Source organism: Mesocricetus auratus, unplaced genomic scaffold (genome assembly GCF_017639785.1).
Source record: "Mesocricetus auratus isolate SY011 unplaced genomic scaffold, BCM_Maur_2.0 Super-Scaffold_100004, whole genome shotgun sequence".
In the NCBI taxonomy this organism is placed as follows: domain Eukaryota; kingdom Metazoa; phylum Chordata; class Mammalia; order Rodentia; family Cricetidae; genus Mesocricetus; species Mesocricetus auratus.
Window position 1 is genome coordinate 111,605,136 of NW_024429189.1, and position 27,497 is coordinate 111,632,632.

Genomic DNA, 27,497 nt, shown 5'->3' on the forward strand with positions numbered 1-27,497 from the left:
TTTTTACGTCATCCCATATTTCATGGATATTTTGTGTTAAGTATTTGTTGGATTTAAGATTTTCTTTGGTTGATGAATCTATTTCCTCTAGTTTATCTTCAGTGCCTGAGATTCTGTCTTCCATGTCCTGTATTCTGTTGGTTATGCTTGCATCTGTAGTTTCTGGTCATTTACTTAGCTTTTCTATTCCCAGCATTCCCTCAGTTTTCTTTATTGTCTCTATTTTAGTTTTCAGGTCCTGAACTGTTTGAATTGTTTCCTTCATCTGTTTGATTGTTTTTTTCTTGGCTTTGCTTGTTTTCTTTAAGAGATTTGTTGATTTCTTGCATTTTTGGTTTGTTTTTCTTCCATTTCTTTAAGGGATTTTCTCATATCCTATTTGAAAGCCTCCATCATTTTCATGAGGTTGTTTTTAAGGTGATTTTCTTCTGTTTTATCTGCATTGGGATGTTCGAGTCTTGCTGGTGTAGAGTCCCTAGACTCTGGTGGTGTCATATAAGTCTTTCTGTTGTTGGATGTGTTCTTATACTGTCATCTCCCCATCTCTTCTTCCAATGGGTATAGGTGGGGTCTCTCCCTCTCCTGGGTTCAAGGCTCTATCCTCCCCCTTCCTCTCTCTCTCTCTCCCTCTCCCTCTCTCCTGGAAGGTGGAGGGGTAAGCCTGGAGTGGTGGCCGATGAGGCTGCTTGCTTTGTTCTGCCCCCAAGTTCCTCTGCAGGCTTCTGTGTCAGGAAGGGTCTGGCGGCAGAGGGCCAGGGACTCAAAGAGGGGGAGGTGGGCTAGAAGAGTCACTGGAACTCACCTCTCTACTGGAGGGTGAGGGGACAAGACCAGGATGACTAGTGGTTCTCAGAGTCCAGTGAGGTATTGCCAGGTCTGAGTGAATTAGTCATAAAGGAGGGAAGAAAGGAAGAGTATCTGGAAGCAAGAGAGAAACTAGACATAAAGCCAAGCTTCATAAGCAACAATGAAAACCAGCCAGTAGTGCTCTGCAGGGAAGTACAGCAACCAGGGCTTTCTTGGAAACTGAGCTTCCTGGCCTCCTGGTTCCAGTGTCAAGTTGGCTTCTAGCCATCCCCATCCATTGAGACTCAAGTGCCTGGGGCTTCCCCACCAGCTTTAGCTTTTAGTGTTGAAGTACCATCTCAGGGTCTCCTTAGTACTCACATGAACCTTAACTGTGAGAGACAAGGATCCCAGGATCCCAAAGAGAATGCTCCTTTCTGAGGCTCCTCCAAGGACATACTGCCTCTCTGTGGCCAAGCATAGAAGTGCAGCCACTCATGCTACTGAGAACAAGAGGAAACTGGAAACTGCAGTCTATGCCCTGACACCAGAAGGGAACTGCAGCTTACTTTCTGAGCCATGGGGTGTAGAGAGAAGCCTTCCCACCAGCCTGGTTCCAGAGCCGCAAAACATCAATGGTGGGATGCCAGAAAGGTAGACATACCAACCAACCACCAAGGGACCTTTGTCTTGTGTTCCTGAAAATCATCTTCTGGCTTAACACACAGGTTGACTTGAGGAATAAGGAGTGTCCCTAAAGATATGGAGCTGAATAATTTTCTACTCAGTCTCGAGTCCTCTCTCCTGCTGTGTCACCCTGAGTTTGAAGGTCAAAGGTTGGGACTGTGCTTCAGGAGGGTGACTCCAAAGGCACATTTATGGGCTTGAAAATGGGCTGCTGTGAGCTGAGGTAGTAGAAGATCTGTAACAGCCATGATCTTTGCACACGATTCAAGATTACCCACATCCGTCCTAAAAATCAGAGTATCTGCCAACACCTAGGAAGCTGAGCTGTCATGAGAAATGGATATAACTACCCACCACTGTTCACAGTGTTCTCACCTTCCCACTCCACCCTCCTGGTCATTGGCACAACTGCCCCTGTGTGCATTTGGGTTGTGTACTCCTAAATCTTCTGCAGAGCCTTTGGCTAATGAAGTCTTATAATCTGCTCATCCTGTAAGTGAGGGTTGGAAACAGCCAAACTCTGAATGGAGGACAATGACAGGGACTGAACCCAGCCCCTGAGTCCCCCTGAAGTCCTAGTGCTGCCTTCCTCAAGGCTTGGGACCTGGGGAGCCAGAGTCACATGTGTTCCCAGGTAAAATCTCAACTCACCTGTCTTGTTTTTGTTCCTGCACAGCGCCTCCACCTCAGTGAAGATGTCGCAGGAGCCACGTTTATGGCAGCAGGCAGCTCAGCCCCAGAGCTGTTCACGTCGGTCATAGGTAGGTGACACTAGAAAGGTATCTCAGCCCTTTCCTATGTGAGAGAAAAGGGTTCTGGGGAAGAAGGCCCTCAAATTTGGGTTGTCTGCCATTAGCCAGCAGTGAAGTTCACAGAGCCCAAGCAGAGCCTCCCACTTGCTGTGGTCATTCATTCCTTTTACTGTGTGTAAACTTGTCCTAGACCCAGACCCAGTGCTACTAAGGGAAAGTCTCTCCTCTGGGTTCAAAAGTTCCTCCCAGTGGTTAGCTATTTCCTGTGGATCCTGAGCATAGTCTAGAGCTAGGAAATGTCCTTCAGGTTCTCTTTGAGATGCAACTGGACCACTACAGCCAGACTGGTTTTGGTCTATTTCAGGAGTCTTCATCACCAAGGGTGATGTGGGAGTCGGCACCATCGTGGGCTCTGCTGTGTTCAACATCCTGTGTATCATTGGTGTCTGTGGGCTCTTTGCAGGGCAGGTAAGGCTGATGACATCTATGTGATGGCTGTACATGACTTGTTGAGAAGTTGGGAATGTGGAGCTGAGGCAGGAGATTGTCGTTTTGGAATTGACTCACATTGGAGCCTTGGGCAGTATGATTTGAAGGTTTCCATCAGACACTTGAAGCCACTGTTATTTGGTTTCCAGATTGATAGGATACAGACTTTCCAGCTCCACATGAGAAATTAACCAGCCTGACAATGTTAACTGTGAACTGAAAATGTGACAGCCATCCCCATTTTGAGAGCTACTGATCTGTACTACAATGAGCTAAAATAATTCCCAATGTGATGGTTGCCTTAGAGGAAATAAGATAAAAAGGAGAAGAAAAAGAGACAAGATTTTTCTGCTTAAAGAATTCTTCATAGTTGTCACAGTTCAGGATGTTGCCTTTCTGCCAGCTGCTGGAACTTTTGTAGTCTGGTGGTATCCTGGGGCAGGGCACCGTCCCTCATGAATGTTAGTGTCTCTTGAATAGTCTCAGAAATTTGTTTAGAAATCAGAGTGTGAGGCTGCTGGGAAGCCAAGGTCAAAGCCTAAAGGTTCACAGGGCATGAAGCTTCCCTGAGACTCTCATATCTAGTTTCCTCAGAAAATCGCCATCAGAAATGTGATCCTCAGTTCTATGTCTAAACAGTCAAGACTCAACATCTCCTCGAGAAACCCAGTTCTAATATTCCAGAAGTGGCCGATTAAATATTGAGGGACCTGGAAGTCCACTTCACCCAATCAGGAACCTCAGTGTGGCCTGTGCCATGCCCTGCTGAAAGTGACTGGTTGGTATACAGGGCTGAGACAGATGCTGGTGTCCTTCACCCTCACGTGTTCAGGCCTCTGTGTCTCTCAGAAGCTGCTCAGAATGCCATGATGTCTGCCCTTCAAATGTACACTTAAGAGTTCCCATAGAATTCACCACTATTCTCTATGGTCCATTTTTCCTGTCACCATTTCCATGCTAACTGATTTGTCTGGTCTGCCTGCTTGTGTTTATTCCTTCCAAATGACAGGCAGAAGCACACCTTGATCTTGTCCAGCATCAGCTCTAGGGCTCCCGGGTGGACAGGCTACTTCTCAAAAACTCCAGGCAGGTGCTTTGTTCATGATGATTGAGGTCTGTCCCATTCACTTGACTGAATATTCTCTGCTTTCTTGATGACCCATTGTGTTAAGTGTAATGAGTCCACACTGCAGTGTTCTTGAATTCTCCTACATAAGTGGCACCACCGAAGGAATGGGCCACATGCCTGCCTTTCCTGCTGTCACTCTCCCCTGCCTGACAGACCACCATTGCCTTCCAGAGATGAATAGTCACACCAGCAGAAGCTGTTGCTGTTCGCACTTTCTTAATTAGCATTGTCACCATTAGCTGTATGATTATTAGCCCAGCCACTATTAGTGTTGTCATTAGTTCATTAGTCATTTGTACCTGCAGCTTGATTCTGAAGCAAGCCCGAAGGGGACGAGATAATGTAAAGAAATGAAACAAATGACTGGGTGGTGTCTACTCAGTGCCACACAGCTAATTACTTATGAAATGACTGCAGTATGTTTGTGACATGTAATTCATCAGCAGTAGCACTCATCACAAGCTTGGCTAGAACACTTGCTCATGCTTATGCACAGGTTGTTGGCAACCATCTTTCTGCCTCCTCCAGGTCCTTGCTGGCTGGTCTCACAGACCCATGTGACTGGAGAGAGGTAACAACCAGAGCTTTTCCTGGAAGCAGCCATCATGGTGACCCTTCCTTTTTTCATTCATTCATTCATTCATTCACTCATTTATTTATTTATTTATTTATTTTGGAGACTTCCAAATACATCCACACTTGCCTTTTTTATAGAATCTCTTACATCTTTGCAGAAGATTGTATTTGGAGAGTAGCATAGGCCAAAGAGTCAGAATAACCTGGGATTGCATATTTTCTCGGCTGTTTGCTAACTGGGTGATTTTAGAGAAGTTATTTTAGCTACTAAAGCCTGGTCCTTCTCATCTATAGAGTGGGTATAAGCATCCCTACTTCTGAGTGCTGAAACCTGTCACATTTGACATTAATAATAGCACTTGGTCTGCAAGGACAGCAAATACAAGCTAGACACTTTTATCAACTCTTGGTATACTCATCCTGAGGTCCCCACTACCAGATTCCACCCTAGGTCCCTGGGAAGGTTTGGTCACTCAGCTGATAGACCAATTGACTAGGGTGTCTGTGGCTCCCATCAGAGACATGTCAGGGAGCAGAGAGGTCAGGAAAGAAGGTCTTGTAAATGAGAACAAAATGATATATTAACATAATGAGATCAGAGGACTAATACTTAGTCCTAGGAAGTCTCAGGAGTGGTAGAAAAGAATAGTTGTCAAGAAGTAAGAGTTGTCTAGCCTCACACAGGGGAACACATTCCCAGACAGCAGAGCTGATGCCATGGGATGTCACAACAAAGGACAGGAATCAGGCAACGAGTCATTAATAAATCTAGTCATGGGTACCACTTGGCATTATTATTTATATTGTTCTGTGCTTTCACTTGGCTAGGAGAATTACAGTGAGCACCCATGGGCCTTTCTTAAATGCATTTCAGCTTAAAGGGCAGTACATGAGGAAGTCTGTCGCCCATCTAAAATGAAAGTCATTAAGCTGTAAGGCTTGAGCTTCTGTCTCAATTAGGGTTTTGATGAATTTGATGTAATTGAATGGCTGCTGTATTCACAGTTTACAAACATACCCAATGCCTTGTGATCGCCTGAGGTGTTTTGTGGAGTTTATATGGGACAGGAGGAAATTGCCTCTCAGAAAGTGGCTTGGAAAGAGGTTGTGGGTGTCCCACAAGACATTTACAGAGCTGTGGTCCTCCCAGTTTTTCCTTAAGAACAAAAAAGAATAACAACAAAATGAAAATATCCAGGTCTTGACGCAACCTTCTAATATATTTTGCATATTGCATTAAGAAGACTAAATGCCAATTTTGTAAGACAATGTGCTTATGAATTTAAATCCACCATTCAGAGCATGTTAAGCTTTAAATACATAACCACAAACAGAGAGTAAACAGTTTAACTGCATCCCAGATTAGGACTTTCATATTCTGGTTATTACAGGCTGGCAGATGGCTCCGGTTTGTTATAAAAGCTCCCACATTGGCTCCTGGCATCCTTATAATGTCCCTGATGTTCTTTGGCGAGGTCCATCTAATCTTGGCTACGTTTGCCTTTCTTCAAATAGCACCCTGTCTGAGTTGGCTCGTTTACACAAAACAGAGCAGCACCAAGAGGTTATACATCCGAGTTGATGCTTGCCTTCATTTGAATATCCCCAGAAGAAGAATCTAGGCAAGAAGTCAAGTGCAAGTAGTTAATTTGAAAGGTTGCCCCAGGGAACACAAGTGAGACATTGAGGAAGCGAGACAGGGAAGAGAAAGCTGCAGACAAAAGCATTAATGAGCAAGTTATCATTACCAGCAACTAGGGCTTGATTCATCTGTGGGAAGTGGTTTACAGGTACGCAGCGATCTCACATAAGAGGCAAGAGATCTGGGTACTTATCCACCAGCTTCCACATTCCACTCCATATGAGTCCTGGTAAGGAACATGAGTTCCTCAGCATTCCAGTTTGTTGGGTGGCCACAGTCAGGGTGGACCTTGGGACTAAGAGAAAACCCCAGACAGAGAGATGCAAGGGTTGCCTACCCTAAGGACGTGCAAAGGTGGAAAGATGCGAATGGGCCCATAGAGTGTGTGGCAAGCACAAGATGAAGGCTTCAAAATAAGCTAGCTGTCTAGACCCCTTCTTCAACTCCACTGATGGATACAAGTGTGAGGACCAGGTGGACAAGTAAGAAATTATAGATATGAATCTGTGGCAGCACAGTGCTTGCCTAGTGTGTGTGAGGCCCTGGCTTTGATCCCTAGCACAAAATAAATAAACAAATAAATAAATGATTTTAAAGGTTTAAAAGATTATGATTTTTCATTTTCCAAAAGTGACTGATCCCACTTCCAAGTATATCAATTTACTATGAATTTACTGAAACTATGATTCTCATGATATAATTGGTAAATTTACATAAAAGCCAGAAAAATCTTAGGATTAGCCAAGGTATAATATTCATGAAGCTACTTGTATATTATATAATGTTTTAAAACATTTTAATATGTGAATGCATGTAATTCCTCATGTATATTTATCATTTTGGACTATGTTGTATAAATAATGTTTTTGATGTGTGTGTCATATATATATATATATATATACATATATATACATCGGTGTGGGTGTGTGCACATGTGGGTGAGGTTTGGGTGTGTGTGGAAGTCAGAGGTCAACATCAGGGGTTTCAATTACTCTCCACCTATCCTCTCACTGAACCCAGAGTGCCATCAACCAGCATGACTGCTCTCCCAATGCTGAGGTTACAAATGTGCACTGCCACATACAGCGACTACCCAGACTGGGGTCTGTGTGCTTGTAAGGAAGCCCTTTATCAGCATAGCCGTCTTCTCAGTCCAAATAATAAGGTATTAAAGGAAAACTGGTATATACCGCATGTCCTGTAACCTCTGGGGAGAAAAGTACAAATTAACAGTGACTCTGATAGCTAATTCTGCCCCAGGTCATAGCTTCATTAAATAGAAACTTTAAAAATGCATGCTTCACAACTCATATTACAAACCATCGTAGGATGGGGGGGGACAAGTAGCTACACTATTCAATAAGCTGATTCAGATACCACACCCACCAGTGGTCTGTGAGTATTTGTACAAATGTACCCACTGAGTTTTAAGGTACAGGATAGTACTATCCTCATCAACAGATTAGGAAATGGACCCTAGATATTTGGAAAAGGGGTCTGCTGAGGTAGGTAAGACCAAAACAGACATATCTACTGACGACATAATCCATATGAGGAACTGCTGCTTATAAAACCTCTGGATAGAACTATTGCACTCTCATCATTAGACTGAGATTTTATGTGCTCTTTAGAAGTTTGGGTTATCAGACTTGGAACAGTGCAAGAAACGGACATAGCAAGGTAGTGGACCCAAAATGGATGATGGAAGCACTCAGCACAGCTGAGATATATCTAGAAGCTTCTATTGCAATCCAAAAAGCATCATCCATACCTGGCCACCCAACAAGCCGGAATGTTGAGGGACTTATGGTTCTTACCAGGACTCATATGGAATGGAATGTGAAGTTGGGGGATAAGTACCCAGCTCTCTTGCCTCTTAAGTGAGATCACTGCGTACCTGTAGACCAGTCCCCACAGATGAATCAAGCCCCAGCTGCTGAGCTTTTGCTTCACCAATAATGGAAATTTGGGTTGATGAACATAATAGAAGACACGACGTGGGTCTCCTATATACACTAATTCTCAGGTTATTGTTCTCCAGATAAAACTGAACACATCATCTATCACGTTCCAATTCTTGGAATCAATTCAGATCCCCAAACTGTCTAGGGACTATGAAAAGTGAGAATGAAAACCACACACTCCCAATTCCAAACCCAGGGTTGAAGGGCAGCTATCTACTGCAAATAGGGAGATGATGGGACAAGAGTGAGCTGAAGTGACCCCTAGAAAACTGAGGATCAGGGGCCTCCTTGGGTCAGGATGCATTCATGCATGGTACAAGACAGCAGCATTCATGGTGCAAAGATGGACCTGGGCAAGAGTTGACCCGTGGAGCCGTCTATCACCTGGGAAAACAGAGGTTCTCCTGCATAAGGAGATGGAATGCAAATCCAGTCCAATTAGATTAGAGTAGTGACTTAAGCTGCTAAACCCTATCTTCAGGCTCAGCTCCACTCATACCAGTGCTGGCTCTGAGGGCAAGGAGCCCTCTGGCATGAGCAGTCCTTCTGGGATGCCCAGTCCTATAGCAGGCTGGGTTCCTGGGCTGTTTTCCATCTAATCCTAGTGATATCACCTCCCTGGGTATCCCCATCTCTTGAAATCAGACCTATCTCCAGTTCCACTTGCAGATGAGTGCAGAGGCTTTCAGTTTCTAGTAACAAGTTTAATAACACTTAAGTAAAGAGAGTTCAATGGTGCCTCTAAAAACTACACAGGAAAGTGTATGATTTGACCAAAGTTCTAGCCCCATTGTTGTTCTCTTGACTCTGTTGTTCTTTGTCCTCTTCCTCAGATTGGTTTTCTCTGATGGAAAAAAATAAAGACTGTAGCTGTTTCAGGCCTCATATACACGTACCACTTGGGCCAAGAAAATATCACCTTGTCCACACTACCGTCAAGCCCCTACTTAATATCATCAGACAAAAACCTGGATGGGCCCATCAGATTTGACTGTTTTGACTAGAGTTACCAGATTAGCTTAAGTTAGCAAGAACCACCCACTAGTGTCTTCTCTCTAGAGATAAGAATCTGATCTACTCCACACCCTAAAGCTGTAGAAGGAAGTTTCTGTCCAGCTAGTCCCGCAACCCTTCATTCCCAAATAAACACACAGAGACTTATATTAATTATAAACTGTTTGACCTATTTCTTAGGCTTCTTATTGGCTAGCTCTCTGTTAATTATTAACCCATTTCTATTACTCTATGTATCTCTGCATGGTCTTGGCTTACGCAGTGATGCCCGGACCTCTTGCTTTCTTAGCAGCTACATAGCGTCTCTTTTGAAACTCACTCTTTGTGTTCCTCTTCCCAGAATTCTCCTAGTCTGGTAGTCCCACCTATCTTTCCTGCCTGGCTGCATCCTGCCTGTCTAGCTTTATTCATCAACCAATAAGAGAAATGTATACAGAAGGACATCCCCTATCAAAAAGCATAACTTCTGACCCCTCCTTGTCATGCAGTTCAGAGTCAGTGATGAACTGGCTGAATTTGTGCTGGATCTCACTGGCTTTCTTTCCTGGGCTGGCCTCACACAGTGCCGCCATTGGTATTCATATGGATATATGCTGTAATTTCTGGCTACATAACCAAGGAAGATTAATGAACCAAGGTGTGTGTGTGTGTGTGTGTGTGTGCACATGTGCATGTATGTTGTGTGGGAGAAAGGATCTATTTTGTGTCATGGTTTACAGGGTTCATGGTCTCTTGACCCTGCGTAGCTGAGAAGGGCATCATGGTGGTGGGAACAAGTGGCAGAGACTCTGCTTGGTGCACAGATGTCTGAGGGTGAGTCTAGAAGAAAACAGAAATAATCCACACCTGACAACCTTCCTGGTGACTTACACTCTCGATATGGATGCCAGCCCTAGAATTTCTAGAACCTCCCAAACTAGCACTACCTGGGTAGAAACCAAGCATTCAAACCATAGGCCCCTGGGGAGGGGCATTTGCCTTCAGGCTATCATGGTATATTTGTCATTTGTTTTTGAATCATAAGCTTCCAAACTGCTTTTCAAAGTGGGTATCCATACTCCCTCCCTCCCCTAATTAGTGAGATCTCAGTTATTTGTATCATCACCAGCACTCGGTGTGATCAGTTTTACTTTACTTCTTTACCTTATGATCATAATCATTCCAACAAATATGAAGAATGCCTCTCTGTATGTTCATTTAGAGGTATGGTCCTGAACATCTCTCCCCAAGATTATTTGGCATTTTCTTTGGTGAAAAGTATGTTCATAATTGTGTTTGTGCTGTCATTTGGACCTTGTCCTTTCCTTACTCTCTTGTCCTGGCAGTCTCTAAATCTTTGCACTTTACTACTCCTCTGAGTCCTTCTGTCCAATTTGTTTTAATTTCCAAATCAATATAGAGTAGGGTCATTAGAAATGATTTAGTGTGGCCATAGAGATGTTTTATTAGTGCTGTTGCCCTCATTTGGATTTGCAAGGGAGGTACTCAGAAACCACATTCTTCAACTGTGCCAAAGAAAATGAAGAGGTTGGTGCCCTTGTGCCCAGCAAAGCAAACTTAGCAATAACTGAGATCCAAGATGCATATTTTCAGAAATGTGAAGTGAAAAGCTGGAGTCCCTGGAAGGTGGGGTGAGCATTCTTTCCATGTTAAGCTTCACATTGCTCCTGGAAAGTGAGTTTCAGGTCACTGCTTGCCTCCTTGGAATGGCCATCTTAAGGGTTGGCTGACTGCCAATGCAAAGGGAGCCCAAAGTCTTCTCTCCATTGCCACAGAGCATCCTTCTAAGAGGAGAGACCAACTTTGAGACCTAAGTCAGTTCTTCACAGGGCAATTTCTTGTTCCTGTAACAAAAAGACCAAACAGAAGCAACCTAAGGAAGGGTCTGTTCTGACTCTCGGTATGAGGGTGAAGTCCATTGTGGCAGGGAAATCCTGCCAGCAGGAGCATTGGATATTTGGCCATATTTTATCCACAATTAGAAGAGAGAGAGAGAGAGAGAGAGAGAGAGAGAGAGAGAGAGAGAGAGAGAGAGAGAGAGAGAGAGAGGAGGATGCTGATGCTCAGCTGTTCTCCTTTATATTCAGTCCAGAACTTCAGCCCATATAACAAGCACATGCTGATCATGCACTGGACACCATCCATGCATCTTTAGATACATTGTCCTCAAATAACTCTGAGGAGGACAGTTTTCAAAAGAGTAAACTGAGGCTCCAAAATGTTTAATAATCTCACCTCACTAGTGCATCAGAGGCTTTGGGACTACAAGGTCTGCAGTGGTATAGAAATGCCTGCTGCTTTCTCCAGTTTTTACAAGGAGTCCATTTAGATAAGAAGTCTCACACCCTAAGCTACCAGGCATGTAACAGCCATTCCATCACTCCTTCCCAGATCAACACCTTTCTTTTTTAACTTTTTTTTATTACTTTAATTTTAAATAGCTTGCTTCACATGTCAATCCAGGTTCCCTCTCCCTCCCCTCCTCCTGCACCCCTCACCATCCCCCCAGCCTCCCACCCTATCCCCACTTCCTTCCACATAGGGGATATCTAGAGTCTGTCATTTCGCTCAGGGCAGGGTCCAGGCACTCCCCTAAGAGTCCAGGCTGAGAGAGCATCCCTCTTTGTGTTATGGACACACGAAGTCCGTTTGTATGCCAGGGATAAACACTGATCCACTGCTCAGGGCCCCATAGGTTGCCCAGGCCTCCTCACTGACTCTCACATTCAGAGGGTCTGGATCAGTCCCATCCTGGCCTCCCAGCTGTCGGTCTGGGGTCTAAGAGCTCTCCCTTGTTCAGATCAGCTGTCTCTGCTGGTTTCACCAGCCCATTCTTTGCCAATTTGCTCATCGCTCCTCTCTCTCTGTCACTGGGTTCCATGGGTTCAGTTCAGTGTTTAGCTGTGGATGTTTGCCTCTGCTTCCATCAGTCACTGGATGAAGGTTCTAGGATGGCATATAGGGTAGACGTCAAGTTCATTATCAGGAATGGGCATTTAAGGTGGTCTCTCCACTATTGCTTAGCTTACCAGTTGGTGTCATCCCTTTAGATCACTAGAGGTCTCACTTGTGCCAGATCTCTCTTCTAACCTATGACTCCCTTTATTATGGTATTTCTCATCCTGTTCTCCCCCTATCCTATTCCCCCCCTACTCAACCTTCCTGTTCCCCCATGACCTACTCTCTCCTCCTCTTCTCCCCCTCTCTTCTTCCCACATCCCACTCCCCCCCCCACACACACCTCTTGCCTTGTTCCCAATCAGGATAGTGCCAGTCTGCACTTCCACTGACAGAGAATCTGGGAAACAGGAAAGAGATATGCATGGTAACCAAGAGAAGAGGAATGAGGCAAGATCTCCTGAGCAGATTGGGATCAACTGTGGGGTGTGGCTTCCTCCTTCACCCTCTCCTGTTGAGCTCACGTGCCTTGGGCTATCTTAACTGTACAAAGTCTCCTATACTCAAAAAAAATCTGCCTGAGGGGCCCAGGTACTGTGGCTCTTGACACAGAGGCTCCTCATTTTCTGTGTACCCCGTATGTACCAGCAGGCCCACACAGCAGCAAGGGGTGAAACATTCTGATCATGGCCCTGCAACTCCACCTCAGACAAAAAGAACACAAGAAACTTCCCTGATGCAGGATGGCACAGCATTGGCAGGCCGAGAGAGTGTGCAGAGCAAGATTGTGAACCTGCTTCCTCAGTTCCTTAGGCTGGTCTCCAGACTACATCCTGGTCTCTCTTCTTGTCACAATATATATGGTGCTGGCCCATATACATGTAGGACTGTGTGAGCTATGGCATGATAAACCAGATTTCATGATTTGAGCATAAGCAGCTACAATCAAAATACCTGTGGAAGGACCTGTTGCCACACCTGAGGCTCCCAGTGGTTGAAATTATGTGCCTGTTTATATACAATATTTCTGAGAGCAAGTTTGTCTGGCATCTGTGGATTTAAAGCCAGGGTAATAATTCACCAAAGAGCAAACCCAGATCAAGTATCAGACCTGAACTCACATCCCATCCCAGTGAGTTCTAGATTTAACAAGGTTCACTGAGTGCTTTCTCATGCTGAGCACTGTTCTAAGCACCAGAGAGATGCCAGAGAAAAGAACTCATTCTAGAATTTGGCTACAAGCCATAGGATGCTATTAAATATCCAACAAATATGACAGCTGGTAGGTAGGAGTGTAGAAAGATGGATGAATGATGGAGAGAGGGCAGGTGGATAGATAGATGGATGCAAGAGAAAGAAAGATGAGATATTCCACTTGCTTTGGGGGTACTAGGAAGAAGATGCATAGTGTCAATTATGAGTCAATGCTATGAAGGAAAAACCAGCATAGGAAGGTTTATAGAGGCTGCATGAGACTAAAAGGTTCAAGCTTTTGAAGAATTTCCTGGAAGATCGCCACCACAAATGCTGCTATTTCAATGCAGTGAAAAATATTCCCTTCTACTCTAAAGAAAATGGTACCACTTAAATTCTAGACTGATTCAGATGACACTCTGGGTGTGCGTCACTTTGAACAGAGGGAACACATCTGAACAGACACACTATTGCTGCCCCTAGAAATACTCTAGAATGTTGATCTCCTGGCCTCACAAGTCAGAGCAAGGAAACAACAATGCCAAGAGCACTAGGAAGATGCTTGCCCAGTGGTTTCTGCTTCTTCTAGCAAAAGTGAAACACTTGAAGTGACAACAAAGACACAGGAGTGTCTGCTCTGTAAGGAAAGAATACCAATAGTAGGATGTGAGCTCCCCAGTGGCATCTCTACCTGCCTCCTCAGGTAAGGCTAGACTCAGGGACCTGAGGAGATGGATCAGTTCATAAAGTTATGGTAGGAGCTGCATTTGGATCCCAAATGTCGATCTAAAACCTAGGTATAGCAGCATGCATCTGTAACCCCAGTGCAAGGGAGAGGAAGATGTAAAGATAAGCAGACTCTTTGAACTCTCTGGCCAGCCAGTCTAATCAATAAGACCATGTCTCAAAATACAAAGTGGAAAGGGAAAGACACCTGACCCTCACCTCTGACCTCCACAAGCATACACAGGAACATGCATCCACATGAAAATATACACATATGTACAACACACAGTAGCATCAAGCCCTGAGAAGCACTTGTTTGACCTTTGATCAAGGACTAACTGAACTGCCCTTAGCACAGCACATGGGGGAAGGCTGTATATGATCTTAGAGAGCTCACAAGTCTCCTGAAGTCTGGTATACACTGTAGGGGGAAGTTTCTGTGTCCTGCCAGCCAGCTCTGTCCTGCCAACCAACTCCACACAGAGACTTATTATTAATTATAAATGCTTAGCTGATATAGCTTAGGCTTGTTACTAACTCTTACAACTTAAGTTAACCCATATTTATGAATCTATATGTTGCCATGTGCCTCATGGCTTATTACCTCATATTCTACACACCCTGCTTCCTCCACATCTAGCTGACAACCCTGCCTTTCTTCTTCCCAGCGTTCTCCCAGTCTGGCTGTCCTACCTAACTTCATCCTGCCTAGCTATTGGCCAGTTGGCTCTTTAGTTAACCAATGAGAGCAATGCATATTCACAGTGTACAAAAGGATTTTGCCAGAGCAACACATAGACAGAGGAACTTTTTTGATTATCTGTCTAGTTAGATGGATGAAAAGGTGAGTGTCACAACTTGCCACAAAATGTATTGAGACACCATCAGTAGAACAGTAGAAACTCTTTATGCAGAACCAGAGGCAGTGAAGATACAGACTAGCAGTTTTATATGGCCACCCCTTTATTGTTTATTATGCCTGCGTAGTAACTAAGGCATTCATGGTCTCTGTTTTCCCAGAGCTTACAGACTGTTGTAGGGACTTAGCAAAAAACATATAAACTAATAAATGATCAAAAGTTCATTCTAGAAATGTGTGGGGTAATGGTATAGGGGTTATCTGTGAAAAACATGAAGGATTGACTCTAACAACAGAAAGTCATAGGAAGTCTCTCAAAGGGACCCTTAATTATAAAGGCAATTCCATATGAAGAAAAAGAAAATTCCAAGTGGAGAGGTGAATGGGTATATGTCCAGACATGAAGCAGCTAGACAGGCAAAAGGATCATAGAAGAGATCAGTTTGGAGCCTGGTGTGGTAGGATAAGTATGATAGAGAAAGAGATTCATTGGCAGGGACTGATCGGGTCTGGCCAGGGTTCTTGGGATTTGGGTGAATTTGGAAGCCACTGAAAAGTTCTGATCCCCACATAATGGTATCTGATTTGTACTCTGAGAAAACTACTCCAGCTACTCACTAGAGAAGGGGTTCTGTGGAGGAAAGATGGCAGCAGGGATCCAGCTAGAATGTTATGAGAGAGTTGAATGGATTCTGCGATTGCAGGGGTAGCGAGAAGTGTTGCTGGATTCAGAGGACATCCCAGAGGTGACAGGATAAGTTGAAAATGGCAGTGAAGGAAAGAGCTAACTCACAGAAGACACTAGGACTTTTAGCCTGAACAATGTAAGTGGGCTACAGAATATTTACTGGCTCTATTAGTGATGATAGATTGGTCATGAGACATTAGAATCTGTTTCCACTGAACATGTTGTAAAATTCAGCAATTCTGTGTCAGATCCAGAAACATGGGAGGGTCACTGAAATAGCAAAATGAATCTATTAATAAAAAATTAGCCTTTGCTTTTTAAATTATTATTCTTTTTTGAATTTTTAATTAAAATATAATTATATAATCCCCCCTTCTCTTCCTCCCTCCAGCCGCCGCCCCCACCCCGCCCCACCCCTGTTTCTCTCATTGCTCCCTCTCAATTCACATTCTCTTTTTCTTTTTTATATTTACATTAATGCCTAAATATGTAAATACAAGTTGCTCAGTCTGTTCAGTGTTCCTTGTGTATGATTTCAGGGCTGACTACTTGGTAATGGATAACCAAATAGGGAGCTCATTCCCACAGCAGACTATTTCTCCTGTTTTCACTTTTCCTTAGATGCCTGGGTGGGACCCCCACCCCAGACAAATTAACTTCTAGCTTAATTTTAACTATAAAACCCACATTTTAAACTAACAGTTCTATCACCTATCTGCTACTCCAGAGCCATTTTATTTGGTAGCTGTTGTCACCACCAGTCCTACCTAGCCTCTAGAAACAACCCAGCTATCAAGGAGACATGATTCCCATTGGTGGAGCTTATACTCAAAATGCTGGTTGATTGGTTCCTTGTAGGACCAGGACCAGTGACACACAAACCCTGTGTAGCACTGTCCATCTCAAAATCAATGCATATAAATTTCAAATAGACCAAGTTTCATAGACACCTATCAGTCATGGTTTGGCAAATGGCAAAGCAGGAAATAAACAGTTGTCATCACCGGGCGGTGATGGCACATGCCTTTAATCCCAGCACTGGCGAGGCAGAGGCGGGCGGATCTTTGTGAGTTCAAAGCTGGGCTGGACCAACAGCCTCCAAAACCAAAACAATACAGAGGAACCCTGTCTGGTAAAAACCAAAAAATAAAAAATAGTTGTCATCTACACCTTCATTAGTGTCGCTTGACCCATCCATTCTCTGTTTTTTCCCCAGACACCTAAATGCCCAGTTAAAGCTTTGCTAGTTTATCATCTCATACTGACTGCAGTACCATCAGACTATCTTTATTCCAGGTTCTCTGACTTCCAGACAATCCATACCATCAGACAATAAGGACTCAATAAGCAACTTTAAAATGCAGAAGCAGTGAAGAGAACCAAAAGAAGTCCTGTGAGCTTTCAGGTTTTGTTTTTCTAATGTGATAAAAACCCTTTTCTAGTGTAGTTACTGTCATTGTGGGCCACTCTCCCTTGACTATGTGAAGTAAGTCACTGATGCCTCCTGATCAGCAGCTCTTGCCTGCCTTTCCTCCCTTCAACTCTGCATTTAGATGAAAGTCTTAAGCCTGGACCTCATTCTGACTCTCCCAGTGAGAAAAATAAGTGCTATTTGTTAGCCTTTCCAGCTCATGTGTGGAACACATGGACAGTGGCGTTTGTTAACCAAATATCTGGTTTTCACTAGCAAAGCAAGATGTTCTGCCCCTGCCCAGACTCAACCAAGGGGACACTTGGCTTGTACATGGCAGGAGCAGGGGGTGTCTGTCCTCCTTTTCCTGTAGGGAGATATACATAAGAGACCACTTCTTAGGAGGTAGAGGAGAAATCTGATCTGGGTATGCTTTATTTGTTTGTGACTCTTTTCCTCCAATATGAAGCTGCAGCTACAGTTGGAGCATGGAAAATAAGAACTGGGGCATGTGGTGTCCTGGCCAGCTGCTGGGAGACTTGGGATGAGATGGAGTGGCTAGTCACTGTTATCCCATGGCCTTCGTCATTCTCAGATCTCTGTCACGATGCAGTAAACCTGATTTTTTTCCATTCCCTTGCTGTCTTTGATTACTGCAACATGCAGCTTTCAAAGACACGTGTCCTGCCTCCCCACCGAATCATTTATTTTTCCTTTTTAAAAAACAATATACAACCATCTTCTGCTCCCAGTTACTCTGTTTTTATTGTAAATTAAAAACAGCTTTTGTGTTAATCACTAATCTTTTGGGGGGAATCTCATCTGAGTTAATTCCGATTTATAGGTATTAACTCTTCTCGCCTTAGATCAATCCCATGGCATAGATACTGCTTTTCTCATTTTGCAGATAAGAAAACAGAACCCAGAGAGGGAGGGAGAGAAACTTGTCCCAGGCCACACATTGAGGAAGAGCAGAGCTAGGATTCATCAGGACTCTGGCGGTTTGATCACAGAATGCACATCCTTAATCTCTGGAGAGCAAACAGAAGCCAGTGGTACAAAGCAGTGCCGAGGAGGCTCCCACAGGGGGCTCCAGCAGCACACCTCTCTTGGAGGAAGAGGTGTCCTAGATGGCTGTGCACGACTCTGTGGTCTAGAAGGAGGAAGCTCCGCTCAGGGGTCTCCAGCAGCACACCTCTCTTGGAGGAAGCGGTGTCCTAGATGGTTGTGCTCATCTTTGTGGTCTAGAAGATGATTTCTCTGGGGTGCTCTTGAACCTCTTTGTTGGAGAACCTCCTACAGAAAATGATGAGGCTGGCTACCCAGGTGGCCAGTCATCTCTGAGTGAAAAACAAGATCATGTTTCCTTTGGAGTTCAGACTCCATCCCGAGCTCCATTTATATGTGCCCCATGGTGGAGCTTAGGAGCGATTGAAATGTGGCATTGGATAAAGGGATTTTTGAAGTCTTTTCTGGTGCTGATACCTAATTCTGCTATGCTCTCTGCTTTGAAAGTCTGCTGCGAAGAGCAGTGGGGTCTTCGCCTTCCCTTGCCTCGCGTTAATGATGGCCTGGGATGGGTTTGTTCAGCTCTGCTTGCCAGTTGACAGTATTTTAGGGGAGTCCACTCTGTTCTAGGGATACAGAGAAGAGACTAGAAGGGGCAGACAGGTGATTCTTAGATTAGCTGGGGCATCAAAACCCATGGGGGTCCCTGGTGACCTGTAGTTTTGTTCTCAAATCCTCATTTACTCTAGAGCCCAGGGAAGCTTTGGCCCATACCCTCTGTGGGGAGTGGGGCCTGTAGAGTCTTGCTGAGGGGATGCCTCACTGCTCCTGGAATAAAGTGGTGAACAAAATCAAAATCAGAAACAGTTACATTTATGAAAGTGGTGGTGGGAAGCCCCCACCCCTGACAGCCTGGCCTCGTCGGAGCTCTGGCTGCTAACTCTGCCAACTCAACCTAGGTGAAGCATACCATACACAGCCAATATCACAGCACTTCCTAGATGGTACAAATTCTCTGTAGGCAGATAAACCCCGGCAGAACTCCAAATAAGGGGCTTCATAGTCACTTGAAAGCTCTCAAGGATCTCAAAATCATTTTTCAACAGTCATAAAAACCCAGATCTACAGTTGCATATATAAAAAAATAAGAATATCAAGCTAAACTATTTTCTTAATTTCTCTGACAATAAAATAAAATACTTTTGCTCATCTGTCATCTCTCATAAATGAGAAATCATCTTAATGAAATGTGACTCTACAAGTTTTAATGAAAGCAAGTATTTAAGATGTATGGTTCCAATTCTGACCCTCAGCAGAGAGAATGATTGTATCAGTCATCTTGTATTAAATGTACATGCACTGAGCCAGAGTTTTTATATGGTTCTTAAGGATGACTCCTAATTCTGGCCTTCCTGAATCTTGACTGTGTGGCTTGTGGAAGTTACTTGCCCTCATTATGATTTAGCTTCCTTGATTATTAAGTGAAAATAATTATGTTATTATATCTACCAAATAGAGTTGTTGTGATACTTGGATATATTTAGATATGTGTAGGACCTAGAAAACCACTGCCTTGTGGGGAAAGTCTATAAACAATCTGCTCAATACCAGAGAGTACTGTCCTTATTGTTTCTGGGGGCTGTTATGAGTGTCAAATGACCTCCTCAAGCTCAAGTGTTTGAACATTTGGTCCCCAGCTTGTGGCACCATTTTGAGAGATTGTGAAACCTCCTAGGAGGTTGAGCCTAGCTGGAGGAAATGGGTCACCGGTGGTGTACCTTAGCACGGATACCCTTGGCTTCCCATCCAATTGTTCTGTGTTTCTTGGTCCACATGTAACAAACTGGACTTCAGGCTTCCATCATCATAGACAGGAGCTGAACTACGCCATATCTTCCTTGCCATGGTAAACTGTAACCCCTCAACTATGAGCCGAGATAAAGCCAGCCTAAGTTGCTTCCACCATGTATTTGGTCAAAGCTGTGAGAAAAGTACCTTGGACGTGTGACCAAGTGAAGTTTCCAAGCAAGTGGGGAGTTATGTAGGAAATCAAGCAATAGCAAAGCTGAACTCCACCCTCAGGTATGAATGGCCCAACCCCAATGTATGTTACCTCCATCTGTAAGACCCTCAGGTTGATAATAGCTCCAAGGAACTCAAGCATGGACGTGAACATGGCATCAGGCCTCGGCAAGGCTTCCCTGGTCTCTGTGGTAATATTCCGTCTCTGTCTTCTCAGACCTTGCTCCACCCCGCAGTGTAACTCATCAAGATCATCTGCCGCTGACCTTCTACCCCCACAGTCCCACCATCTCGGCCTTGTTGCCACCCCCTCCAAACCCTGACCTGGCCTTCCTGCCCGGTGGGATTTAGAGCAGCTCTTACATAGGGCAGCTTTCCTGGACTCTATATCCAACATCTCTAGCTGCCTTCTCTTCATTTTTTTTTGAGATAAGGTTTCTCTGTGTTGTTTTGGAACTTTCCCTGGAACTCTCTCTGAGGTCAGGCTGGCCTCGAACTCGCAGAGATTGATGTGCTGGGATTAAAGCCTTGTTCCACCATCACCAAGCTCTAGCTGCCTTCTCAAGCATCTCATGGCCCTTTGATACCCAGATCTGTGGCCCTGCTCTAAGAACACTCTCTTCCTATACACAGAATCCCTGCTCCCTGCTCTATAACACAATAGGCACATCCAATACTGATGGGAGAGAACACAGTGGGCTCCCAGCTCTTCCCTACAGGGTAATGCCTGGCAAAATAATGAGTGAAGTCCAGTTCACACATCCATCCAAAAGACCCTTTTCTGCTATCGCTAGGAGCATCATCCTGCCCAGGTGGATTTATCAGACCCTCACCAAGGTTCACCTAAAACTATTTCTCAGGAAAAAACTAGCACACCTAATGGCATGTATACAGTTAGGAGTTGCTGCTCTTTGCAATCATGTCCTTGCACCTTGTGACCCTAGTCAAAGAAATTAGGTTTACCCAGTGAAACCCCAAGTTTGAGTTTGAGGCAAAAGGATCCTACACAGAGCTGAGCTAGACATGACTCACTAAATCTTTGGGGTTAGGCTTAAATTCCAAGTGGGCTTTGATCTGAGTGCTTCTGGCTACACCATAGCATCTGTCCACTGAAGAGATAAACCTAGCAGGGCAGGATATACCCAAACTCTGAAAGGCATAGGAAACAGTTTTTCCTTGGATGAAGAAAGGCTTCGGGCATCCTTGCTAAGAACAATGATATATGTTCGTTTTTGCATCTCCAATTGTCTCTCCTTTCCCAAAGAAAGGAAATCAATGTGGAATGGAGTTGGTATCAGGTATTTCTGAGGTTGTTTGTCTGCTTTTAGCACTCCTGTATCAAGTGAGCCCCATCAGAGATGAGATCAATAGGTACCAGAAATAGTGGCTTCATGTACGTGACTAAATCCTTCATTGAGTCTGTGGCTTGTTTACCAGCAGGCTGGCTATTGTCAAACCTCTTGGTAGTTGTGTGAAAGCAGGAAACCTTTTCTCTATGAGGAAAAGAATGAAATTTCCTATAGATTTTAGAAAGGAGTATATATTTCCCTTTGGGTTTTATTTTACTTTTGTTTTTGAGTGTCTTAAATTCTTTGTGCATTTTGAAATTAAATGTGTATTGAAACTGGGTATGCACATGACCCATAAAATGCCTGTGACCATCTGGGGTACCAACTGCATCTGTCCTGGTACTCAGGTTCCCACTGTGCCTGATTATGTAGAAAGACAGCTGAGCCAGCTGTTGTGTCTGTTGCTTGAGGGCTACCCTGAACCCCATTGTTCACAGGTCTGTGAGGCTTCCCAAAGAGAATTTGAGGCTATGGTACCTTTATGTTGCCAAGACACAAAAATATCTTCACACATCCCCAGACAACAAATGATCTAATCACTTAATCGGTGAGTATTTACTGAGGACCAGTTCTAACAGTGGGTCTGTAACTGTAATTAAAGAGAGGACAGACTTCTCATGGCCTACCCCTTCTGTGCTGTGGAGGATCAAAATGTAAATACAGGCTGGGAGTTTATCTCAGTGGCTCATTGGCAAAGCACTTGCCCTGTGCTTAATTACTGAAACTACCAGAGGGAAGAGGAAGAGGAGGAAGAAGAGAGAAGAAGAGGATGAAAAAGAAAATCAATAAAGAAACTTTAAAAAGAAGTGGCTTGAGGTTAGTAAAATTAGAATCTTACATATGTACAAACACACACACACACACACACACAATCTATAACTACCCAAGGATGATGCTATCAGAACTATGAATACCTCTGGTTGTTTGTTCAAAACCCGTCATTGGCATCAAAGAATTTCCACAGTTGCTTTTCTTCATCCCTCCCTGGCCCTGTGACCTCTGACTCTGACCCTGAAGCATAAACCAACTGTCTGCCATAGTTTTGTAGCTTAAGTGAGATTAGAGTTAGTCTAAATCCTAATGAAATAGGACAGACCTTTTTGGCAAGTTGGAACAACACATGCACAGAGAGAGATGCATATATTTTCTTAAGAAATTAGAGTATTTGACCAATATGATTGCCACCTTCCAAAATGGTAGCTCATTGACTCCAATCTCCAGTATTGAACCTTTTTGTTCCCTTCCTACACCAAACACTGATCTGTGTCACTAGCAGTATATTGTGGAAATGGTGGTGTGTGGTTCTTGAGGCTGACCATGAAAGGTAGTATAGCTTCTGCTTACCTTTTTCTGTTGAATCAATTCCTCTGAAGAAGCAGCAGTCACTGTTGTTAAAATATCTAGGTTTACCCAGTAACAAGTCACCAACCGTGACTCAACGATCCCACGCGGAGTTTTATTGGTGGACAGGCAAGGAAAGGCGGGTGAGAGGTAACCAACCCGTGCAGAGCTGAGAGGGGGGGTTTGAGTGGTGGCTTATAAAGGGGATGGTGTGCATGCGCACTGAGTCCCGAGACAAGTGACATAGTGATGACGTAGCCGTGTCACTGTGCCTGCCTGGTCGTCAAGGGGCAGAATTAACAAAATGCCTGAGTCCTTACAGTCACTACCTGTGAGAACACTTGAGTATCCCCATGGAAAGATCTGCATGCAGAGAAACTAGACCTCCTACTAACAACACAGAGTCACCAGCCATATACAAGAGGCTCCTTAGAAGCAGACACTACTGCGCCAACATATCATCACATGACTGTGGGTCCCAGCCAGAATCTTTACTGCAGTCTGATGAGACATTGGAACCAACATGGCCTACCTAATTTCCAGTCTTCAGAAACCATGAGACAGTTGATGTTTATTGTCTGACATGAATACTTACACAGAAGTAGGCAATTGATAAGGTAAAACTTTCCCCCATTTGAAGAATAAGAATTCAGGTGCCAGGGTGAATGAAGGGCTAGGAGTTAGACATGCCTACTTCATGTACACAGTCCTCATACCTCCAACCATTACTCCCCACAGATACAACTTTTAACAAGCAGATGATACTAGGAAGAAACAAGAGACCACGTTCTTGATCTTATAATAGCCTTGGATGTAAGACATTTCCCACTGATTTTGAATCACAACCTCCAAGTAAGGAGATGCCTTCTACCATTTATATAAAGTGTCTGATTGATCAATTCCAATTAGAGTTCGTTGCTCACCATGTTCACCAACAGATGTCTGGTTTTTAAAGGCTTTTATATTTAGTTTTTTATTCCCAGTCCCTGCTCTTGTGATTTTTCAAGTTCACTTAAACTTGCTTCCTAAATAATTCTGTTTCCAGTCAGGACTTTCTCACAAAATAGCAACAGGTGAGTTCTTCTGACTGTTCACAATTTATATTGACTGTTATTGAGAGAACACAAGGCAGCCCGCCCCACACACCTGCTCCAACTCATCATTAGATATGCTTGTCCATGCACTGTTTTCTCTCTAGGAAGATTTTTCCCTATGGTGTAGGCTGATTCCACTCATGGACTGTCTGTTTAGTAACGTTTAGTAACTGATTCTTCAGCCCCCTCTCCAAGCAGGACACAAACTCTCTTCACTCTGTGTCACACCCCCAATTCTGTAATTGCAAGTCATTTCAATTCTTCAAGACTGTATTTACCAGCTAGATATAATTTTCTTCAAACTCCAGTATCAATTTTCAGTTTTACTTTCCTATTTGGGTATAGATAATAATCTCTCTGCTCCTACTATTGGCACCCATTGATGATGGCAATGCGTGAGTGAGGATACAGAGAAAAACACACAAGTGTGTGGGTATTTAAGTAGACACCCAAAGAAACTCAGAGTGTGAAGATATAGGTTGGTGAGTGATCACATGCCAGATGAATGATGGGATGGAGACCTCAAGATCCCGATGCATCTGCAGAAGGAGCTAAGCTGGTTCACTGACCCAGCTCCATTTGCTGCTGTGTTCCCATGTAGCAATCACCGCAGACACATAACAAAGTCAGCAACTTTCTTTGCAGGTTAGCTCCACTGTTCAGGTGTGTTTTTGTTGTTCCTGGAGAATCACCAGGTCACAGTATAAACTTAGAAATGAATAACAATGTTTTTCAGTGTGCCAGATGTGTGATGGATCTCACTGACCTAAGTTCAGTGTTCTTTATGAGCCACTGTTGTTGACTCATTGTATAGGGACACCACACAGTGAATACACTCAGTGTTCTCTAATGAACCAACTACTCTAGAAAGCTAGGTGTCCTCATCATCTTCCCCTGCTTAACGATAGCATCTCTTCCCTTCAGTTACTTCAGCCTCTCTGTCCAATCCATGCCAATTTGTTGGAGCTGTAACATCCTATGAAAATGTGACCTGGGTGTACAATGAAGCTGGAAGTCTGGCAGCTAGGCAGCATTGTGTGAAGTGTGTGTGCTGGAGAAAGGCGTGCACTCCATACATGGAGGCACTGATCAAGAGGAAAGAGAGAGCAAGGATGACGGCATGCCCCTCATCCTTCCAGAAGGAGCATTAGAAAGTTAGGAAATCCTGATGAAACCATTGCATTTCCCCAAACTTTCTTTATAAAGCCAAAAGAGGAGACATCAGCATCCCATGCCCTTTTCTATCAATCTATGGGGACACAGTGACACGACAACAAAGGACAATTAACACTTGATGCCTTGTTATTGGCAGAGTGTGGTTATTCCTCCAACCCAAATTGTTTAGGAAACATTGTGTTCACTTATTTTGTAGAATAAAATTCCAATACAATCTTTCTGTTACTTGTGCAACTTTACCCTCATTTTAAGTAGACTATGTAAAACTTTCTCATCTTTGTCAGTTGTCCTTGTGTCCTAATGGGAGAATGGGAGTAGGTTTTTTCTCAAACAGTATAAAACAAAACTTTTGGATTAAAGGAGTTTGGATTGGGGTGGGGGGTTCTCTATATCCCTGTGAATGTGAGAGCAGTCTTGAATTTTGCAGTATTTTGTGTCACGTTGAAACAAAACTTGTCCCTGTGAGTTATAGCCACAAATCCTCTAATTGTGCTCACTGGGTCAATGTGCTGGATTTGAATTGCATATGAGGGAAGGAAGGGAGGAAACTGCCCATTTGTATTCCTGGTAAGCCCCTTACTCTGATTCCAACAAAAGAGGGCTTTTCCTGGAAGTTCCTATCTTGTTCTCTATTTTTCCCTTCCTTTTTCTTTCCTCCCTCTCCCCATCTCTCCTTCTCCCTCCTCTTCTTTAATCTCTCTTCTTTTTTTCTTTCTGACTTTAATGCCAAGTTTTCCAAATGTCATTTTACCCACAAAAGAGAAACACTGGGATAATAAATTTATAGCTATCATATAGAAGATGCTAGAACTGGACTTTAGAGATGATGTGGATCACTCCTCTTGGACTCAGACACAGAATAGGAGGCCTGGGCTGGTCCTCTATACCGTTTCAGGCCACAGGCCATTGGCAATTAACCTGCCTGCCTTCTGGTAAGGATGGCCACTGAGAATAGTGACAAGAATCTAAAGATTCCACATCTTGAACTCCTCCTTCTGTGTTCAGTTTTGTATTCCCTAGAAACAGACACACCCCAAAAAGAATATTCAAAAACAAGTCACTTATTTAGTGCGGGTCCTAAGAAAAGAAACCCTGAGTCAGAATGGGGAACAGAGACAGGAATGGAAGGAAGGTAACCTGTGGTCTGTTGCCAAGCAGATTTCCGCTCTGGGTACAGGAGACTGGATTCACAGAACTCTGAAAGGGCAGTCAACACCCACCTCAGAGACACTCCTTGGAATAGTTGATCTCAGCTGGCAGACAGGCCTCTGGGCCTGCCTGAGGAGTTGTGTGGATTGGTTTAACTGGAATGGGAAGACTCGCCCACTGTGGGCAACAGGGAAGGCTGGGATCACAGATTGTTTAAAGGGAGAAATTAGTAAGCTAAGAGTGCACATTCCTTGCTTTCTTCTTCCTAGTCACAGATACCATGTGACCAAGTGCTTCAAACTCCTGATGCCTAACTCTCCCACCATGATAGATTATAGCCTCAAACTACAAGCCAATAACCCTTTTCTTTCCTAAGTTGTTCCTGTCCGATATTTTGTAACAGCAACAAAAAAGCAATTAAGACATCCACTGCCCAGGGGTGAAGAGGTTGTAGTATTTTTTTGCAAACAGTGTCAGTCCTCTGTCCAACACAATAACAAAATGCTTGAAATACTCAATTTACAAAGGGAAAACGTTGGGCTAGGAATATAGTTTATTGGGAGAATTCTTGCTTACCAGACTACGAGTTCAATTCCTTTGCTTTTGAACTGTGGCAAAACAGACCAATATCTGTGTAAACTGTCTCAGAAAGAAGCACTGGGGGGCCAGTCCCACCAACACATAAAGTGCTGTAAATTCAATACATTGTTGAACTAAATTTAGGCTAAGAAATGGAGTTGTGGACCCATCTCCACTACAAGAGTTCTCATGCCTTTGCTCCTCTCTCCATCTTTATGGTAAAGATTAAGTTTGTTACTGACATGATTCTTGGGACAGAAGAAAAGGAAGTGGCTGTACCCTGTTGATTCTTTGAAAATAAGAATCAATCTAATAACTCCTCCAGGGTTCTGACTTCTCACCCAGAACTCTGTTGCACACTCAGGAGCCCATCTGCAAATGAGTATCTCCTTTTTCATCAGTAACCAGTGAGTGAATTCATCAAAATGAGAAAATGGACTTGGTTACAGCAGAGCCTTTGGTCAAGGTCAACACTTCTTCAAAAGGCTTGTGACCTTAAACAGTTTCTGTCCTTCCTCACATGCTTTTCATCTAAGCAGAGTTTCCCCAGAATAGAACTGCTAATAGGGAGCATCTTGGGAAACAACGGAGATGTCAGGGTTCACCCTATAAAGGTGTTTCCAGTATGGCATTACTCCAGGGGGATGCTGTGCCTCTCCAACTTTGAACCCTTCAGTTTCCCTCACCAACTCTTGTCAGAGACCCTGCTGACTGAATCTGATGCTGATTCTGAGCCTTTGCACCCATTTGCCAGCAGCACTGGACTCCAGGGTCCACACTGTTCTCCTAGCCCTTGTTGCTCCTTCTCAGTCCCTTGCTTCATTCTTCCTCATCTCACCACGGCAGAGTTTGTCTTATGAAAACTGCAAGTACGCACCTTTCTGCTCAAGATTTTGGCCACATGTTTCCAGTCATGTCAGGTCTGTTAAAAACTGGACTTGTAACTCTTTCCTGAAATTAGCTT

General features: G+C 43.9%; 1 protein-coding gene across 2 annotated transcripts in view; it reads left to right on the forward strand.

The window, feature by feature from the left end:
• Window positions 1-27,497, forward strand: part of Slc24a3 (solute carrier family 24 member 3) — a 490,244-nt gene that overhangs the window by 358,800 nt on the left and 103,947 nt on the right. For both annotated transcript variants that reach the window (XM_040746432.1, XM_040746431.1), the window contains 2 exons: window positions 2,150-2,234; window positions 2,590-2,693. In XM_040746432.1, the coding sequence (XP_040602366.1) occupies window positions 2,150-2,234; window positions 2,590-2,693 (189 nt within the window). The remainder of the gene's footprint in view (window positions 1-2,149; window positions 2,235-2,589; window positions 2,694-27,497) is intronic.